General features: G+C 33.5%; 1 protein-coding gene across 1 annotated transcript in view; it reads left to right on the top strand.

The window, feature by feature from the left end:
• Pgant2 (polypeptide N-acetylgalactosaminyltransferase 2) overlaps nt 1-19,788 on the top strand; it is a 281,156-nt gene that overhangs the window by 245,607 nt on the left and 15,761 nt on the right. Inside the window, exons 3-5 of the mRNA XM_085958242.1 lie at nt 7,186-7,284; nt 16,182-16,249; nt 16,351-16,538. Of these exons, the coding sequence (XP_085814368.1) occupies nt 7,186-7,284; nt 16,182-16,249; nt 16,351-16,538 (355 nt within the window). The remainder of the gene's footprint in view (nt 1-7,185; nt 7,285-16,181; nt 16,250-16,350; nt 16,539-19,788) is intronic.

Raw genomic sequence — 19,788 nt, 5'->3', positions numbered from 1 at the left:
TCTAATAATTTGTATTATTCGTAGTACCCGATTCTTATGGCTATACTTCAGCTGGGGCACGGTCTAAAACGATCGTGACTACGCGACGCGAAGATTGTGCAAATGACGCGTGCAGAACAAAACATAATTTGTCATAAAAAGTCAACATGCGTCCATTTAATGTCATGTTTATTGTTCTATTACTACTAATTATAATAATATATTCATTGACATGTTGTCTTTTTCAAGTAAATGGGTAACGTTTTTTAGTCGTCTTTACACGATTTAAGAATTAATTCCCCCGTCGCCATCACAAAACAAATTGACGTGTTCACAGCTCGACTTTCGCTCTCCGATTGCCAGCCAGTCCGAAATTTCGTCGTACCTATAGTTGAAAATTATTTGCCGTTTCACTGAAGTACCGTCTTAAGAATATATATTAATTAAACCAATTTATTGACAGAGAAGCTAACCCAATATGCTGACAATGTTTAGGTGCTAACGTACTTGCGGGGATAATATCGTCTCTGTTCTGGCAGAACACTCTAACTGGAGAATACTAGTTTTGAGTAATTTGACTTTGAAGTTGTTAAAATGTTTGAAATAATGGTCTGTCATGTGAGTTTATTAAGTACTCGTAAAAAGGATGACTTTAAAATAAAGACTGTTTATTTATTAAGAAGGTTTCCAGTCGGTAAAGTTTGAAATAAGGAACATTTTGGTTCTACCTCAATATGTAATTTTTTCGAATTTGTGTTTTCTGCCAGAACAGTGACGATATTTTATAATTATTTAATTAGGACCATGACTGATTTCAATACTTACTTGCAATAACATTACATGTTGAATGGTGTCAGATTCTTGTTGCGGTGCAGGCGACTATTTAGGTGTTGGTATCGTTACTTTAAAATCATACCGACACCGTTCCAAAGTGATTTCATGAATCAGAAGAATCGATAACAAAAGAATCTGTCTTCCTCTATCTGAGTTGATAATCTTTCTAAAATGATGAAACTGGTCACTATCGTAATTAACTTATATCAACAATATACACTGACTATCTATTTTTATCTAATAGCTTATTTTTTAGGTGTTTTCAAGTTATGTATGTTCGGTAATGATATTTGACAACGGTATTCATACTGCTATAACCATATGATAACCAACCCTCTTATTGCGCAGGTTTTTCGTTTTCAAACGCCTTTGTTTCACGGCGCCTTTAGTGTATAAACTTTATAATAAAGAATCCTTCGCGCCTTAAAAAAAGTATTTTCTGTCCAGCGAATTGAAAATTTTCCATTCAGACTCAGATTTTATGAACATTGTTTTCTATTCAGTTTTTCCTAGAGTCACGAGGCGTCGCAGCGCTTACTTTGAATACCACTGACGTACATATTTATGTTAATTATTCACTGTGCGTTGTTATACGAATTATATACTGAAATTAATTAATATAGTTAATTGTGTTATATAATAAAATACATTATTATTTGGGTCGTTTCCTCGTATTATACCTACCAGTCAAACCATTTTACGATTGCAGATTACTCTATCGTTAATTAGTGGGTGTTGTGCAATTAGTGCTTGCATTTTAGAGTTTTATCTCAGCAAATTTATTTCGCTATCAAGAAAGTGCATACCACACTCAGGAAATGCAGTTAATTAATATGTTTTTATACTTATCCTCTCGTTTCAATTGCAGAGAGATTCATCATTTAGTTTCTGACACACTTATCGAAACGTCACTTAAATTTCATTAAACAAATACTAGGTAGAATTTTGTTTTCGAATATCTGTGTGACCATATTGTCATCCATGTGACCATGTGTCGTATCACGATTAGGGAATCCAATCCCGAGCCAAAATTCTGATTTCGGGATTACAATTCGACAATCCCGGGATCCCGGGACTGGTCCCGGGATTGGCATTTTTTTCCATTGTTAATATAAAATTTTTATATTTACAAATAACATTGATAAAATCGGTCAAAAATAAATCTAGTATAATTTATACTATTTAAGACATTTATTGTTAATATTGTATACGTTCAATCTTGGAAATAGTGAATTTAATATGAGATTGCTGTTTCTGATAGTAAAGACATAATGAATGGATTAGCGAGATTTAAAATAGTAAAGCAAATAATCATGGCGTACTTATGGCCATTCCGCTTCATAAATCTAATTAGTCAGCCAAATATGAAACTGCCGTAAAACGTATGATATCATGGTAGAATTACTTTGATAAAAGTGCGAAGCATTGTTTTTTCCAATCTTTCTCATTTTTAATAATTTATGTGAAAAAATAAAATGAATCGGCAACCTACACATGGGTATAAATCAAACTTCATTCAAACTCAGTTTATTTCTAATGTAGTTATTTTTTATTAAAAGTATTTTTTCTGTTATATTTTCACTTTTATTTTATTTTCCATAAAAATTGATAAAAAAAATCAATCCCGAAATCCCGGGATTATGTTTATCAATCCCGGGATTCATATGTATTGAGAATAGCTCGGGATCCCGGGATCCCGGGATTGGAATCCCTAATCACGATCACTTTGTAGCTGCGATATTTATTTTTTGTGACAGTTGGACGGATTTTTCAGCGTATCAGTGCTGATACTATCTATGTCATCTTTTATGATGTTACCATGGACTACTCCTTCGTCACATCTCAAGTATTTGGTCGTCTGAACGTACTGAGCTTACCAGCAGTGTTGTGCAATTACCTCACATATCATGGTATTCCATCTTACCAAATAATTACAACACACTGGAACATAAGATGGCAAAACATGATATCTTGGACAATATGGAAAATCTTTTTTTCTATCAAACGTGGAGAATCAAAACTTTGAAATACTTATTCTATATCTAAAATTCATTTCAAATACATCGTTACATTATATCATTTTCAAGAGACATATTCGCCAGAAAGATTCAAATAATCTCTAAATTTAAAACAGCTCTCCTGAACATTTAACAAAGTGCACATATCAGGTTTTGCCATCTGACCACTGAATTAAGCTTACAATAACAGCTTTAAAATTGTTTAACAATATGAGTAGATATGTATTACAATATTTATTCTCTCGGCACTTCCGGCAATCCTTCACCTTGTACCCGATCAATAATAGTCGTTGACCGCAACGAAATTTGACCACTAAATGCATCTTTGTTTTTATGTCAGCAATTTGAATGAATCATTTTTTGCACATACTAGGCACTCAATAGAAAGTGAATTAAGTACAGCACTCGACCCGCACTCGCTAGCTATGCTAAAAATTTACATATTTATGCAAATCTACTTCTCGTATATTTGCGAAATTTAAATTTTATCGCCAATTTATGCGAGATAATGATCTAATAAAAGTTTGAAGAGTTTCCCATTCAAGAATATAATATAGTTTTAATTTCAGGGCGTTGATAGGTACTAGGAATGTTATCTCGAAATAAAACTATCGACTCTGCTATCTTAAAGGGAAAAAAAACAGTCAATAATTAGTATCGATTTTTTTTTTTTGCCTTGAAATCTTTCTTTACTTACTTCACCACGAGAGTTGGAGCTAAGATCACGCCATTGCTCTCAGTCCATCTCTATGTCGCGCAGATGGCCTTCGTAACATTAATGCAGGTTAAAAGATATTGAAGAATCCGTGTTGCTATACCAAAAAGGTGTAGAGCAGCGCCTGGCAACCTATGCCACGGGTGCCACTAGATGGCACGCGAAAGGATTTTTGATGGCACGCCTCGAAAATGACGATTTATTCAATTTTTCGGTAGAATGAACTCCCAGACAGATTTAATTGTGTGAAAAAAGTCGCATTCGCTCTTTTGTGTTTTCTATACAACTTACCTAGTACTGTGAGCAAACATTCTCAATAATTATGAAAAATATATTATAAACTTGTATCGAAATCGTTTAACTTTAGCTGAAGAAATTTCGGAAATGTGCATAAAATTAATAACTTCGAAAAAAATTGTACGTATGGAGTTCACCGTATTACATTTCACCGTGAAATATTTTATCGGTAATAATATATTATGTTCGTATATTAAAGACCGTCCAGCCACGTTGGGCCGTATAGTATCTACTAAGATAAAATTCATGTCTACATAAAACACGGCTCTTGCCTGTTTGCAGGAAGCCAGCGACAAACATTTTTTTAAAATAGCTGATATAATGGATTATTAATTGTTTCGATACGTTAGGATCTATTAAAATTAGAACACTATTGTGTGCAATGCCCCACGAACAATGCGCAATTTTTTCATCTCTTTCCGATAAGAAAGCTCACGGCGAACTGTGCTACGGTAAAATGTAATACGTACAATTTACATGTAAACTTTAAGAATATGGACAAAAGTATGTATACCAATTATCAGTATTGTACGAGGGTGGGTCAATAAGTCCTTAGAAAAGCCGACAGGTGGCGCGACTAGTACTGTAAGCGGTTTGTTTTCATGCAGCGGCACTACCGATTCAGTATGCTGCGAAGTTTCAATCAGATTGGTCGGGTTGTTGTTTTTTATTTTCGTACATTTATAAAAAAAAATTGCTTGTTTACAAAAATGGAGAAAATTGAGTTTAGAGCTGTTATTAAACATTTTAATATAAAAGGGTTAACAGCAAAGGAAATAAAAAATGAGTTGGATTTAGTTCTCGGCATATCTACTCCTTCACTTGCAACTATTTATAACTGGTTAAATGAATTTAAACGTGGTCGTACATCAACAAAGGATGAACCACGCTCAGGACGTCCTGTAGAGGTGACTACACCAGAAATGATCAATAAAATCCACGATATGGTGTTAAGTGACCGAAGATTAAAGTTGAGTGAGATAATTGAGGTTACAGGGATCTCAAAAGGTAGCGTCATTTCTATTTTACATGACAAATTGGGCATGAAAAAAGTTTCTGCAAGATGGGTGCCGCGTTTGCTCACAGTCGACAATAATCGCAATAGGGTGGTGGCCTCTAAAGCCCTGTTGTCGCTCATGCAACGCAATCCGGATGATTTTTTTCGTCGCTTTGTGACTGTAGATGAAACATGGATACACCACTATACTCCCGAGACGAAAGAACAGTCAAAGCAGTGGATTGCGAAAGGCGAACCATGTCCAAAGAAGGCGAAAACCGTAAAATCAGCTGGTAAGGTTATGGCTACTGTATTTTGGAATGCACGTGGAATTATTTTCGTTGACTATTTGGAAAAAGGAAAAACAATAACAGGGGATTATTATGCATCTTTATTGGACCAGCTAAAAAACGAAATTGAAGAAAAATGGCCTCATTTAAACAGGAAAAAAATCCTCTTTCATCAGGACAATGCCCGTGTTCACACATGTTTACGATCAATGGCTAAAATTGAAGAATTGAAGTTTGAATTGGTCGACCACCCACCGTATTCGCCAGATTTAGCCCCCAGTGACTTTTTCCTTTTCCCAAACTTAAAAAAATGGCTAAGTGGACAACGTTTTTTTTCAAATGAAGAAGTCATCGATCGGACAAATGCTTATTTTGAGGACCTTCCGAAAACTTATTTTTCTGACGGTTTAAAAAAAATTGAGAAACGTCTAACCAAGTGTATTGAGCTCCAAGGAGATTATTTTGAGAAATAAAAAAAAAATACAAAAATAAAAACTGTTTTAATGCTTTTTTCTAAGGAATTATTGACCCACCCTCGTATCTAAGCAAAAGTTTTGATATTTTTTTTTACATCACTAGTTGTGTTTAGATAATATCGTGTTTTGATTGTTTTCAAAATTATACAGGTGAATAATTGTATTGTTCGCTTGAGAACGACGTAAGCAAATTAGTACCAGCGGATATATTTCAATCGTATCGTTTTGATCTAGTTTATTCGATAGCGGACTCATTATTGGTCCGCAACAATCTAATGTTTTAACCGTCATATTTAGAATGTTTGTTGCCGAAAACTTACTTGTGATAATCGATTAAGATTACGTTCAGTTCGATAGTTCTATTGATTCTGTGTTTTATATAACAGTGTCAATGTTTAAGCTGAGAACGATAGCGTAATAATTGCGCTTAGGGAAATATTCACTCAGCAGTAGGGAATCCAATCCCGGGATCCTGGTCAATTTTCGATCCATATGAATCCCAGGATTGGTAAACAGAATCCCGAAACCTTCGGGATTGACTTTTTTTGATTGTATGTGTACAAAATTATGTTATTGAAGTGTACGTTCCTGCACGTATCACAGGGGAATCGCCGAATGCTCACAGATAATAAATAACATTTTTTTCGTTGTCATACGGCATACGCAATCGTAAGAACAACAGAAAAATAATAAATTCGTTCATTTAGCTAGACGCCATTGAAGTTCTGGCACGCGAACGGCGTCTAACCGCCAGTGCCACGGACGTGCAGGCAGGCACTTGTTTCTACGCCGAATTTTATGAATGTGATCTTTTCTTATATAAATAAGAAAAAAACTGTTTTACTTTCACATTATTATCTATATTACAATATTATATATTACACCATTAAATCCATGTCTTAAATAATATAAATTTTTCACCGATTTTATCAATGCTTTGTATAAATAAAAAAAAATAACTTTCGAAAAAAACGTCAATCCGGGACCAGTCCCGGCATCCCGGGATCGTCGAATTGTAATCCCGAAATCCCGGGATCAAAATTTTGGCTCGGGATTGGATTCCCTACTCAGCAGTTAATTGACAAGGGCACAGAAAAGACTGAGTTCCCTGGACAAGGGCTACTAACTGATAATTATAAATACTGGCTGAATATAATATAATGTTCTTCGGGACACGAATATATGTCTACACTTGTCCGGTCAACGCCTTAACAATTGCTATGGCCTTATTGAAAAGGTGCGTCACTCGATGCGTGATATTATGTTTTAATAATATTGTCATTGACTAAGACGATACACGTCTACATTTACGTGAATTATGCGATTTTGAGAGATACAGTCAAATTTGCATTGTTAATGCTAATGACGTAACAACGTAACCCGGCTGTTTTAATTTTAGTAAAATTGTTGTAATAGTCACATGAAATGCTCTCCGTAGAATTTTTGCTAAGCTTCAATCATCGTCTTACAAGAAATGCTTTTGAGAACTGTCCCAACAGCGGTTATTTTTTTTAATATCTAGTGATAAGGTCACGAGATATTATAGACAATAATTACAGCATTCCTCTTTTGTCCTCAGGTGCCGCATGAAGACATTCCCCAAGGATCTTCCACAGACGAGTGTCATAATAACGTTCCACAACGAAGCAAGATCGACTCTCTTACGAACAGTTGTCAGGTAAGAACAACAATGATATTAATATGTTATTTAAAAAAAAAAAAAAAACTATATGTTTGCTTAAATAACAGAATACGTTTAATGATGATAAAATTGTATTTTTAATTTAATCTAATCAATTCACAATCATTAACCCGGTGTGTATAAATACGTCCTATTTTAAGCAGGTCGGGGCGTGAAATCACGAGTTACGATCTTAATGCTAATTATCGCTTGTACCTACATACTGCGAAACCAATGCGTTACACTACTTACTCTAATTGATAAAAAAAACAAATATTTCCTTCGTATTAATTGACACATTTTATTTTCACGATTGATAAACAGTTTAGCATAATATATTGCATTGTCGACATGAATAGCTTTATATAATTTTTAATTTTATTTTAATGTCTTTGAAAAAAGTTTCAATATGGGGGTGTTTTAAAACCAGTATTTATTCTTCATTATTAGATACTTAAGACATTATTATAAAAGTAATTTTTAATGGTTCGTTGAAAATCAACTAAGTTATTTACTTGTTGTTATAACTATTATATTTTATATAACAGGTTACGTTATATCCTGTCCTAAATACCTACGCTCTGTTAGGGCTTTCTTATTTTCGAGGCTTTACGAAAAATGACTATATCTCGTGCCGGCCTGGATGCCACATATTATCGTAGGTAGGTCCATTATGGTACGTGACGCAGGGATATACGTGCGTTTATCAAAAAGACGATACAATATTAAAATAAACCACATTATTTATCTTGTTTTATCTCTCATATATCAGGACATGGCTTGCCTCTAGTCTACAGAAATATTACCTAAATGTTCTAGGAAACTTTGTCGGCGACAGTTCTTTGAATATAAATTGCATAACAGATGCTGAACGTGTTTTGATAATTATAATGAACACCATCATCTTCATTTCAAAACTTAATCTGGAACAACATCTGAAATATGCCTATGAGTCTTTAATCCATATTCACCACATGTAGTCCGAGCGGTAAGGTTTACCGATGTAGATACCGATACGATTACTTATCACGAAATTTCCTAGAAACTATGACGATATGATGGATGAAACATAATATTGAGTAATTTAAGAAAAATAATAATTATATTCTTCTTTTCAATTTTACAACAGGCCATGCGGCCCAATGACAGTAGTGTAGTGAAATAGTATTGCAGTAGGAGAAGTGAAACGATCACAAGAAGCTAGACTTACGCTTGTACTACAAGGGCTCGGTGTAAATATTGTATCTCCAGTTTGTAGGTATATTTTGAGTAAATCGAATTTCAACTATTATGTTCGATCGAAAATTTAAAGCGAAATAGACACATTATATATTTTTTATTAAATTGTTTTTTTAATTCCAATAATAATATAAGAGGTTTGAGAGAGTAAATGTGGCATTCGTTATTGAGCATGCACACCTCAGAAACATGCATATTAGAAAAGATATTTTTAAAAGAGCACATTACCAGGAATCTTTTAATTGCAGGTTCGATTCACATATTTTCTATATTATGTACCTACATATTTATCTGTTTGAAATAAGCGTTGACTTCTTAGCTGTATTTCCCATATAACCTACCGTATGTTGACGTCATAGCCCCCACAAAGGGGTGGCTGACAGGGCTCTAGCCTGGGGGCCCGGGCTTACGAAGGGCCAGGCGTGTCGAGTCGACCAGATAAGTGATCATAAATTCTCTCTAATAGTAAAAAAAGTCGCCCGCGGCGCTATTTTATTTCAATAATGTTATTATTTAAAATTATATGGTTGTACGATACAATTTTGAATTGTGTATCGATACTGGACAACTCCATAGGTAATTTTAATAGAAGTATTAAAATATACTAAGCAACACTAAATATTCACATTAATTTTACCGCGTAGGCCGTAGACCATTTGGAAAACGCTACTGTAGAGCGTCACACTGCCTTTATCTTTAGCGATAGGTAGGGGGGCCCGCCAACGATCCTAGCCTGGGAGCGCGCTTCAGGATGTGGGGGCCATGGTTGACGTACAATATGTTGACAGCATATCTCGGGTTCGAATCCCGTGTCTGGCGAAAACATGTTGTTTTTTTTCAATGTACGTTTGAACCCAGAACATGGACCTAATAGGTAGAGCAAGTGGCTATCTTTCAGTTTTTCTCGTAAAACAAAATTCTTTTACGAAATCTCTTAGCGCGTCAGCTATGTGTTGTAGAATCAATTTAAAAAAATATATATAATGCCATAACACAATTTTGACCAAAACTGGAGGTACCTACGCACAATCTCTCTTCAGTGATGGAAATGATGAAAATGATAATTTAATAAAATGTAGCCAAATATAAAACAATTAGTATCTACCCACATATACTATCATGCTTAACGACCTCTTAAAACCATTTTATGACTCTCATATTTTGGTAATAATCGCCTCGGCCCGCAGGTGAAATTGAAAGTAAAACACATAATTAAAGTGAAAAAGTAGGGAAGGGTCTTCAAATAGAAAACCGGTTTCGTTTTAGATTTTACTGCACTACGTAGTTTTTGTTTTAGCGGTGATACGACCAAAATAAAGAGATCGATACAGCGAAACTCACACAAATGACTCACTCGTACAATGTGTAGGTGGGCATTTTCGCCAAAGTTTGTACATTGCGTTTTTGGCATGTCCCATGACTTTGATTGATTTTTTCATAGTTATTATATTATAAAATGTTGGAAAGTTATGTACTTTTAACATGCAAATTTATTAATTTACTCTATTCAATCAGTTAAATACAACTATCTGACCTGTATATATTTTTAATTGATTATTTAGATCGAAAGGTAGTGCGTTTTTACCATGTCCCACCCATAAATTCAAATAAACAAAGTCTGATTTCGTCATTAATTTTGAGTGTGTAAAATTAAATTCGTAGTGTTTTCAACAGCTTACATTATATATTTTTGGAAAATATATAGTTTTTTCGTAAATTTGTACCAATATTGAAAAAAAATCACGTTTAAAGTGTGTCCCAGGATATTTGAAAAAGTGGAACTCCACATTCCGTTACCACGATTTTAGCATGAAGGCGAAAAATTTTCACTATAAATATGTTTTTTTTTAATGTAGCAACATTTTTGTATAACACTGATCGCCATGTACACTTTAAATTGTTGGTGTGTGTCGGTATCGCTATCGGAACAGGTTGCTTTCTGGGTTGGTCATTTAAGAAGTTCCACTACTGTTACCACGATTTATAAGGTAAGAAAACACATATTTCTATTTCACATACTACACATATGGAGCTTATCTTTCATACTACAGATATAATAAAACATATCGCAGGTTTAACAATAAAACTAAGCTAAATTTTGGCTTCAAACACTTCTGAAACAGAATCCGTTACTTCCACTCCGAAACTATATTGGTGGTAACGTATATGTGGAATGTAAAAGTAACGAAATGGCATGCATAAAGTTGGGTTTACAGTGTGTGTTTAGTTCTTCATAGATTATAAAAAAAATTATTTTGTCTGTTCGTATGAAAAACAAAAATATTTTCATTAAAAAATATAAAAAATAACCTGACTATAATATAATAATATAATAAAGATTAAAAAAGTATGTGATATGTCTGAATACGCAAAAATAGCGCACATAAAAGTATGGAGATAAAAAAAAACAACAGAAGGAAAAGAAAAAACACCAGACTGAAATAATTGCGAGACAGGCACTGGCTCTGTCATACTCTTTCTGTTATACGCCACCAAAATTTTAAAACTTCTCCATACATTTTAGGCATAGAAATTTATAAAAATGTATGAAAAAGTATTTTTTTGTCACGTTTAACAGAAATGTGTACTCGATTAGATTTAATACCTAGAACTGTAGGTATTCACGAAATGTCAGAAAAGTACGTCTTGATTACAATCAACCTGTATAGCTACATTTTATGTTGATGAATACAATTAAATTTCAAGACAACATAAAGTCGAACTTGGTTATTACGAGGAAGATGGGACCGACTGAATTTGCTTGTTATAAGCGTTACTCGTTATATCAGAGAATAGGTATTTTTAAATGAGCATGTCACATTACACAAAAAGCCGAAAATAAAAAATTTGGAAACCATCGTAAAAATCCCCGAAACGAGCATGGCATTCATAAACTACAAAAGAAGTTGTTTATTGTAATTAACGCTGGTAGGTACCTACGGACTTCACAAACCTTGGATTTTTCAACCATATGCGTGGATACTTTTTTATTATTGTCGGTGAAACACCAATAAGGTAGGTACTTAGACACTTTACTAGTGTCATAAACGTAATCCGACCCCGGCGGCATCCTGTCCAATCGGATTTTATTGCTTAGGGTCGAAATGTTTTAAAACGGTCGACACATTAACAGTATTTTAGCTCGGTATATCCGATAAGTTGCTCGTTATAACAGTGAAAGAATTAAATGTATGGCGAAAATCATAAACCAATTGTCAACAAATGTTTCGTTATTACATCCGAGATCTCGCTATGTCAGAGATCGTAATAACCGAGTTTGACTATAATTATTTTCGTAAAAGTTATATACTCCGTGCCGCGCTAGGAACTCGCGTCTGAATCCCTTGCTGATTTTTTTTTTCATATATTGTTAATTTGCTTAAAAATATTTTTTATCTGAGTTACAAATAATATAAATGCCAAATAAAGTTATGGTAATGTATAGTGTGTCAAAATTATTACCTACCTTATTTTACAAGTATTGTGAAATTTATTATAAAATATGTCTATTTTAGTGATTAAGTTTGATTTGTTTTGTTATTTTGACGCACGTTGAATATTTATCTGTCTATCAAAAAATTCAAATAAATTTCATAAAACAAAAATTTGTTTTTATGGTAACATGTAACTTAAGCTTTACAAATTACACTCCGTTACCATTTCGTTCCATTCCGAAAATGTCCCCAAAAAAGTTGAACGTTAACTATTTTTCATTTGATTATTAAATAACGAAACTTATTTATTTTTCCAATAAAATTTAGTAAAAGTGATTATTGTCTTTAAAAAAATAGCAGAACGAACATTGATTGGTTTTTTCAAATACTAAAGGAAAAATGCTCTGCCATTATAGACATAGGGTAACGGAGGGGAACGAAATGTGCCCAAGAATTAAAATTCAATAATATTTTTTGACTATTTGTAGTTTTATTTTGAAGTGTATGGTTTTTTTAATCTAATAGAGCTCTTTTAAGTGATAAAAAGTGTTTCATTCATGTTTTAAAAGCTAAGTTTCGTAGTCACGGAACGGAAACTTATTATGCCCAATTTCATAATAAAAATGATATAAATATTGTATTAATCAATATTTTGCTGAAAAATTGCTATCACCAATTCAGCAATAGAACAAGGAATCTGCTAGCTATATAAAAATGGTTAATTTGAGTGAAAAAATAATATTACCCAAATTTCAAACATGTACAAACTTTGGCGAAAATGCCCAGGTACATTATGTAAGCACCTATGATTATTTATAAATGAATGCACCTTGAAGTGGCAAAATGCTTCTTATCGAACGAAAGTGAACGATTATAAAAAGCGAAAACTATATCAATACACACTTATAAAGTGACCAATGTATTATGTGATAAATTATTATAATAATAATATGTGTCTAGTAGTATTTACGTAGTAGGGTAAAATTAAAGATTTCTGAAGTAACTGAATATTTTATTATGTTAATTAAAAATTATTAGCAAGTTCAAGTAACTCACAATCAAAAAATCTTAGAGTGAACCGTGACGTCGGTTAGTAATTAATGTAATATATTGTACTTACTTTGATTTAAAATACAAAAGTCGATCGCCAAATAGTAGCTCAATTTGGGAAGCGCTTCAGTGAGTATTGAAAGGCCAATAGTTAAAATTTGTCGTAATTAAGTATGACTCATTTAGCATAGTTGACTATGTGCGTGGGCGCGATACCCAAGAGATGCAGGTTTGATCGGTTCGGATGTCTTACTTTTTTCAAAAAGATTTTTTCTATTGGTTATAATATATTTTCTCAGAAGTGTTTCCAAAATTATGTAAGTATGTTCATTAATTAGAATGTTACATTCTTAAATCTTGTGAATGAAATCTTGTGTTGAATAAAAAAATCGTTAATAAACTGTCGTTCTATTTAAAGATTTCGATAGTTTATCGCGTTGTAATGTCATTGCCTACGGATGAATTAATAATATTTACTTTTACTAGTAATTTTAATCATTCAATAAGTACAAGACCGTCTAAAACATTCAAATGTGATACGTTGCTATGTAAATAATAACAACATTTTATACAAAGGTATTTATGGAATAATGTTAGGAATAGAATGCTTATAACTTTCCATAGGAAGCAGTTATACGGTTGAGACTTTTTCACGCATGAATTTGCATTTTTTGTGCACCTTTTTTGATGATGGGACATCGTTTGTGGTATCTACCTAATTTTATAATTTTACAAGTATGTATATGAATATATCTTTCGATTCCAAAGACTACACAATCTCGGTGTGTATGGTAACATATTATGATCAGCAAACATAATAGCCCCTGTACATGTGCATAGATTTACTGCCAGCAATACGTGCAATTAAACTATCACGACAATAACTGTTGCATCACAAAAACGCTGATTGATTTGCCAATCTCATTTTTCAAGTGTAAGGCCATCCGCTCACGCAGAAATTAAAATCTGACGAACTGGTTGGTGATGGAACGCATAAACTGGCCAGTGACTAATTTTTTGCACACGGCGCTACTGAAACCTAATAATCTCATGACCTCAAACTGTCAAACCCATTGTCTTTCCTACTTCATTCTAAGCTTTTTCCGTAATATCTTTCCGGGAATATTCTGACAGCCTATATTTTGGTAAGAAAATATGATTTTTCATCGAATCTACTGATATTAATACCACTGTTTTATGGGTGACTGGAAACTGAGCGACTGGGAGACTAGCATGTCGCGTCTCTTCGGTTTCGGTACGTTTTGAAACATTCTTGCCGTCAGCGAGCCGCCATTGAAATACATTAGCTAGCTGCTAGATGCTAGAGTTTCAGTCTCGTCTTTTTTAAGTAATCACGTGAGCGGATGGCCTAAGCGAGACCCGTTTTTTTGTTGTCAGCTGCGCGGTGTATTTCTTACATTTTCTTATCCGGGGACCGGGTCGCCACTTTTGCTCTACCCCACATGCGCACACGTCGCGCGAGTTGATACTATCGCCTGAAAATTCAAATGCCGATATTATTTTTTTGGTCCAGTGTTGCAACTTTTATGACAATAAATGTTTACATTTGATTTTTATGTCTATGGTCGCGACAATACAATATACTTACATACTGCAAGCAGTAAATCCACGCTTTTGTAAACTGGCTCTAATATTGTTAAGCCATCATGATTTTGTAATATTCATTTGAAATCGAAAGACTAGGTACCATAAATGTGTAGTACCTATTATGGAATTCTATTGTCTTAATACCTACGAGTTAAATTCCTTAACCCTTTATGCACATATTATATTATATGTCAAAATGTTTAAATTAAAATAAATCAAAACGAAAACGTAAAACGTAAAACAAAAATTGAGTAGGTACCGTACCGTGTGAGAGTCATGACATTCTCTCAGGGTTTCCCAAACTATGTTCTGCGGAACACCGGTGTTCCGCTGAACCTAAATAGGTGTTCCGCGACAATTTGGAAAGGTTTTATACACTGCAACACATTTAAAGATCTTCTACTAAGTAGAAGTCAAATAATTAAATAAAACTATGTAAAATAAAGACCACTTCTAAGTACTGGTGATAAGTCATTAATGCTGTATATAATAATATTATACCATCCGCTGTAGTTGAAATCACGAACTAGTAAAATGAGGTAAACACCCGAATTTTCTACTGGTCAGAAAATAAAATAAAATATATAATAAAACTTAATATGGCTTCCTTAAATTTCGCAGGTTCTACTATTAAGAATTATTATTTCAAGTAAGTAATAATAGATTTTTCGATTTTTATGTTTTTTTTATACTTGCAATCAGACTGTTGTTATGTCTGTTATATCATAAGATTTAAAAACTAATAAACACAATATAAAGTGCAATACCTATTTAAATCATTTTTGCGTTAGCGGTCCGCCAAATATTTTTTTTCTATTTTCACCGGTCTGCAGGTGTAAAAAGGTTGGGAAAAACTGCTGTTGATGCTCTGTATTCCCTATATATCCCCGAAATATTATTATGTAGGTAGGTACTTAATGTACAATATTTACACTTGAGTGCACGGCGACTTCAGTCTTTGGTAACTGTTCCTGAGGCATTCACAGTCATAAAAAATACTGATACTTCACTTCCGAATGTAGGGTCTCGTGATACGCCCGATTAAGACCGTATGTGGTGTGAGACGGTGTGGTTTGATGAAGCCATTTTATATGTGTAATCTTGCAGGTTTTACTAGTTATATAGGTATTATGTATTTTCCAACAGTATCCCTACAAGAAAAAGTCACCGCACGTCTCTGCTATATTTTATCTAGAAAATTAAAATGTCTTAACTTTAAATTCTTTATATCGTGGGGTTACAAGTCTCTAAATCATGTTATGGAGTCATTGTAATTTGAATGTTTGACATGCCCTATAAAATCTGGCATAGGTAGGTAATGCTAATTTCTTTGTGCTTTATGTGCATATTCTATTATAATTATTGCATCGGATGGTCTTGAATATTTTTTCTAGCATAGATACAGATTTATATATATACACATAATCCGTTGTTAACGCTAAACACTTAAATTATCGACTTACCAAATTTTGGCAGCAAGTCCACGATATTTGCATCGAATTTACTAGTGATGCACATGGCTGAATATAAATGATTTAATGCGATTTATTTTATCTTTTTCAGTGTTCTCAATAGAAGTCCGGAGTATCTTATCAAAGAGATCATTTTGGTCGACGATTTTAGCGATAACCGTAAGTTCCAAATTCATTAAGTATATTATTTTTAATAGATATTTTCGTCACGAAAAATAATATCCAATATTCTATAATAATATCTGTAACGTTGTTCCCAGCTGCCGACGGTGCAGAATTAGCAGGAGTCCGCAAAGTGCGGGTGGTGAGGAACGCCCGTCGGGAAGGTCTAGTGAGGTCCCGCGCCCGCGGCGCTGCTTTGGCGACGGCTCCTGTACTCACTTTCCTCGACTCGCACGTCGAATGCAATGAGAGGTGGCTGGAGCCATTGCTCGAGCGGGTCCAAGAGGTCAGTAAATAACTCAATATTACACATTTATTAGTAATGCTAGCAATCTAATTAAAATCACATGTTCTTAATTTCGCCTGTGCGCTTAGAGCTTGCGTAAAACCAGTCGTATTTCATAACTAACCGCTTTATATTAATTTACTATTCATAGATTGATTACTGTTGGGTTTTATGTACTATATTATGCGTAGAACCAGAGAACTCAGAAATAATGGGAACTGAAATGGGTAAGCAGAAGCGGGCAACCGATCTCGAGTAAGGAAGAACACGGAATAAATTTAAGCACGTGTCAAGAATACGTTATATTTTTTATTATAATTATATATAGATTTTTATAATTTTTAATTATATATATAGATATATATTATAATATATTTTTAATTATATTTGATTAGTCTCACTGATCACTCTAGTTTTCATTTCTTCTTTAGCACCAGTCTGGTCACTGGTGTGTGTTTTGATCAAATGTATAGCAGCCAATCTTGGAATAAAACATTTTTTTTGTAACTCAATGGTTTACTATAATGTGTCCATAATAAGTAAAAGAAAGCTATCATAGAATACAGTATATTCTTACCTAATATTAAACCTGCCATATAAAACTCAGACGTCTCATAATTATGCTTCCCAACTATGGGATGTCCGTTGTCGTTCCAATCAAGTTGCCTGGTTAAATCTTCAACGGTAGGTTACATAGTTTGGGTGAGATGATATCACCTTGCCGCAAGCATTTATTGGTACTTGATTATCAACTAAGAGTTCAGTAGAGCACCCTGCAAATAAAGTTCCTACTCTACAGTGTTTTTCCATGTACAGCCAACGATAAGCCTTATGTCAATATCACTGTGTAACCAAACAATATTTACCTAAATAACTATCACTATGATTTATAAATTGATATAGGTATACAGAATTATTATTGTGTTAAGATACTTTATAGTGCAGGTAAATGAGGCAAACCGATTTTATGTAAGTATTTTTTTCACGCCCCGCCTCACATTGCAGAAAATTCCTGGACCTAACTATATCTGCGCATCTATTCTATACATAACGCTGCTATCGGCGGCTATCGAGGGTAGTTTATCATGTATGTATTGAGGCGGTTAATTGTTAATTGTTGTAAACTCTCCGAACTGTCAAAAAGTGCTATGTTTTAACATCGCCTCTCTTGGCTGTGTTAACTTTTCGAGTTATAGGTATACAGTTTTGACAGTTTAGACGGCTAACTTATTATAACAATTATAATACCTCAATACATGAATATGATAAATTACCCTCGACAGCCGCCGAGCACGTTGTGTATAGAATAGATGAGCTGGTTAGTAGGTATACTATACCTACAACCTATTTTATACTTACTTTTGATATCGGTATTTCTCACAGTGTTATATAATGGTGTTTCATAACTGCATTTATTTATTTAGACCACTCATTATACCTAAAAGATGATACAGCATTATACCTTTTAATAAAATGGTCTACACGATATAACAACGATTTCGTCACGATTCAAATGTTGCATCGCAATTTAACAAAATCATAAAACACGATTTTTTCAACGCATTGTTAGAATAGTAGGCCACATTTTATTAAAAATTGCATCATTTTTAAGATGTTCGGTGTCTACATAATATTATTTCATGATCTATTAACAGTGGGCTGAAAATTGACGTCTTGAAAATACATTTATTCGAAATATTTATCGATAAAGCCTTTATTTAGTTTCGCGTGATGATTATTTCGCGGCTTTGTGCAATTTGCGCGAATTAATTGGAGATGTCACTAAATTGACTAAATGTCCGTTTAAATAGTACAAGAAATTATATGGTAATCGTGATTGCACAAGAAATAGCGATCGAGGAGAACTGGGTAGTTATGAGAAATAAAATATAATTTATTATTCAATAAAGATGTTTATATATGTACATCTTCTTATTACACTCTTGTGAAATGGGATGATACAACGGTTAGCAGTGCAGTAGAATGAATATGTACGTGCAGTTTTAAAGACATCTAAAATAATTATTGTGTAGAATCAAAAGTAGAATAATTAATATTTGGAGATATGGAAAACATTGTTTATGTCAAAAATATTTAATTATATTACACGAAATCTTTCATCAGGTATGAATTAGAATTAGGCTCTTATGAATGTCAAATGTTAACCTGGTAGGAGATAAATCGCCCACGATGACCGAGCGGCTTAAGCGTCTGCCTATAACTTTGTGGGTCCCAGGTTCGAATCCTGGGTCTGGAAAATATACATCGTTTTTCAATTTGTGTTTGAGTCAGAGTATGGACAAAATAGACTGGGCAAGTGGCTGAGACCTTCACTATGTGTAAGCCCATATGATGATCTTATTAGATCGGACATGGTCGGAAAGGAGATACTAGGTATATTTATTTGTTGTAAAAACATCCATCTACTTATCACGGGAAAAACATATGTATGTATTTCCAAAAGACTAACATTAAATGATTATTTAAGGTCAATTAGGTACGTTTATTAGAATATAGTATTAAGTCAATATTAAGATACCTTTAAATATAAACCAATGATTAAACCTCGCAAATACGTCATCGCATATATGAGTGATTTTTTTTTGCTTGACCATTAGTGCAGAAATTATAAGGTTTCCGTATTTTTGATAAATGTAATAAAAATAACAAATCTGTATTGATTACCCATCTGTCAAATAATTCAAGTCACTCGACACACGCAAAGTAGGTAGGTGAAAAAACCCGTTTGCAGTCTGAATGATAGATAAAATAAATTGTAAACATATAGATGGCAAGTGAAGATATAATAAATAATGCTAGAAAAATATATTTTGTCCAACTACAGAATATACCTGCTTATTAGTAAATAGATTTTTTGTAGAATAACCGTAGGTACTGTTACGCACCTACTTGTGTACAGACAGCTTAATGGGCAGCTTTTTCGTCCATTGGATAAATCTAGGCCTTTCTCTGGGGGATATGGGTGAGTGAAGTCACGATTTTGTTCAGTAAAAACCCAAAAGCGAATAATGTTGCTACTCTTGACGTGCTAAAAGGGTGTTGTTTTTTTAACCAGAAAAATCTTAAACATCCTGGGTTTTCGAATAACGTAAATACCAATGAAAATTCTTGTACAAAGGTATGCCAAATATTGGTAATTATTTAACAGATGTAATAATTTATTGTTTTAATGTGTTCTTTCACTATCTCAGCGACTAATTGAACATAATAGCACCTGTACACGTGCATA

Source organism: Rhyacophila brunnea, unplaced genomic scaffold (assembly GCF_057557595.1).
Source record: "Rhyacophila brunnea isolate RB1 unplaced genomic scaffold, BYU_Rbru_1.0 scaffold_11, whole genome shotgun sequence".
NCBI lineage: Eukaryota > Metazoa > Arthropoda > Insecta > Trichoptera > Rhyacophilidae > Rhyacophila > Rhyacophila brunnea.
This window is presented reverse-complemented; position numbering and strand designations above follow the sequence as displayed.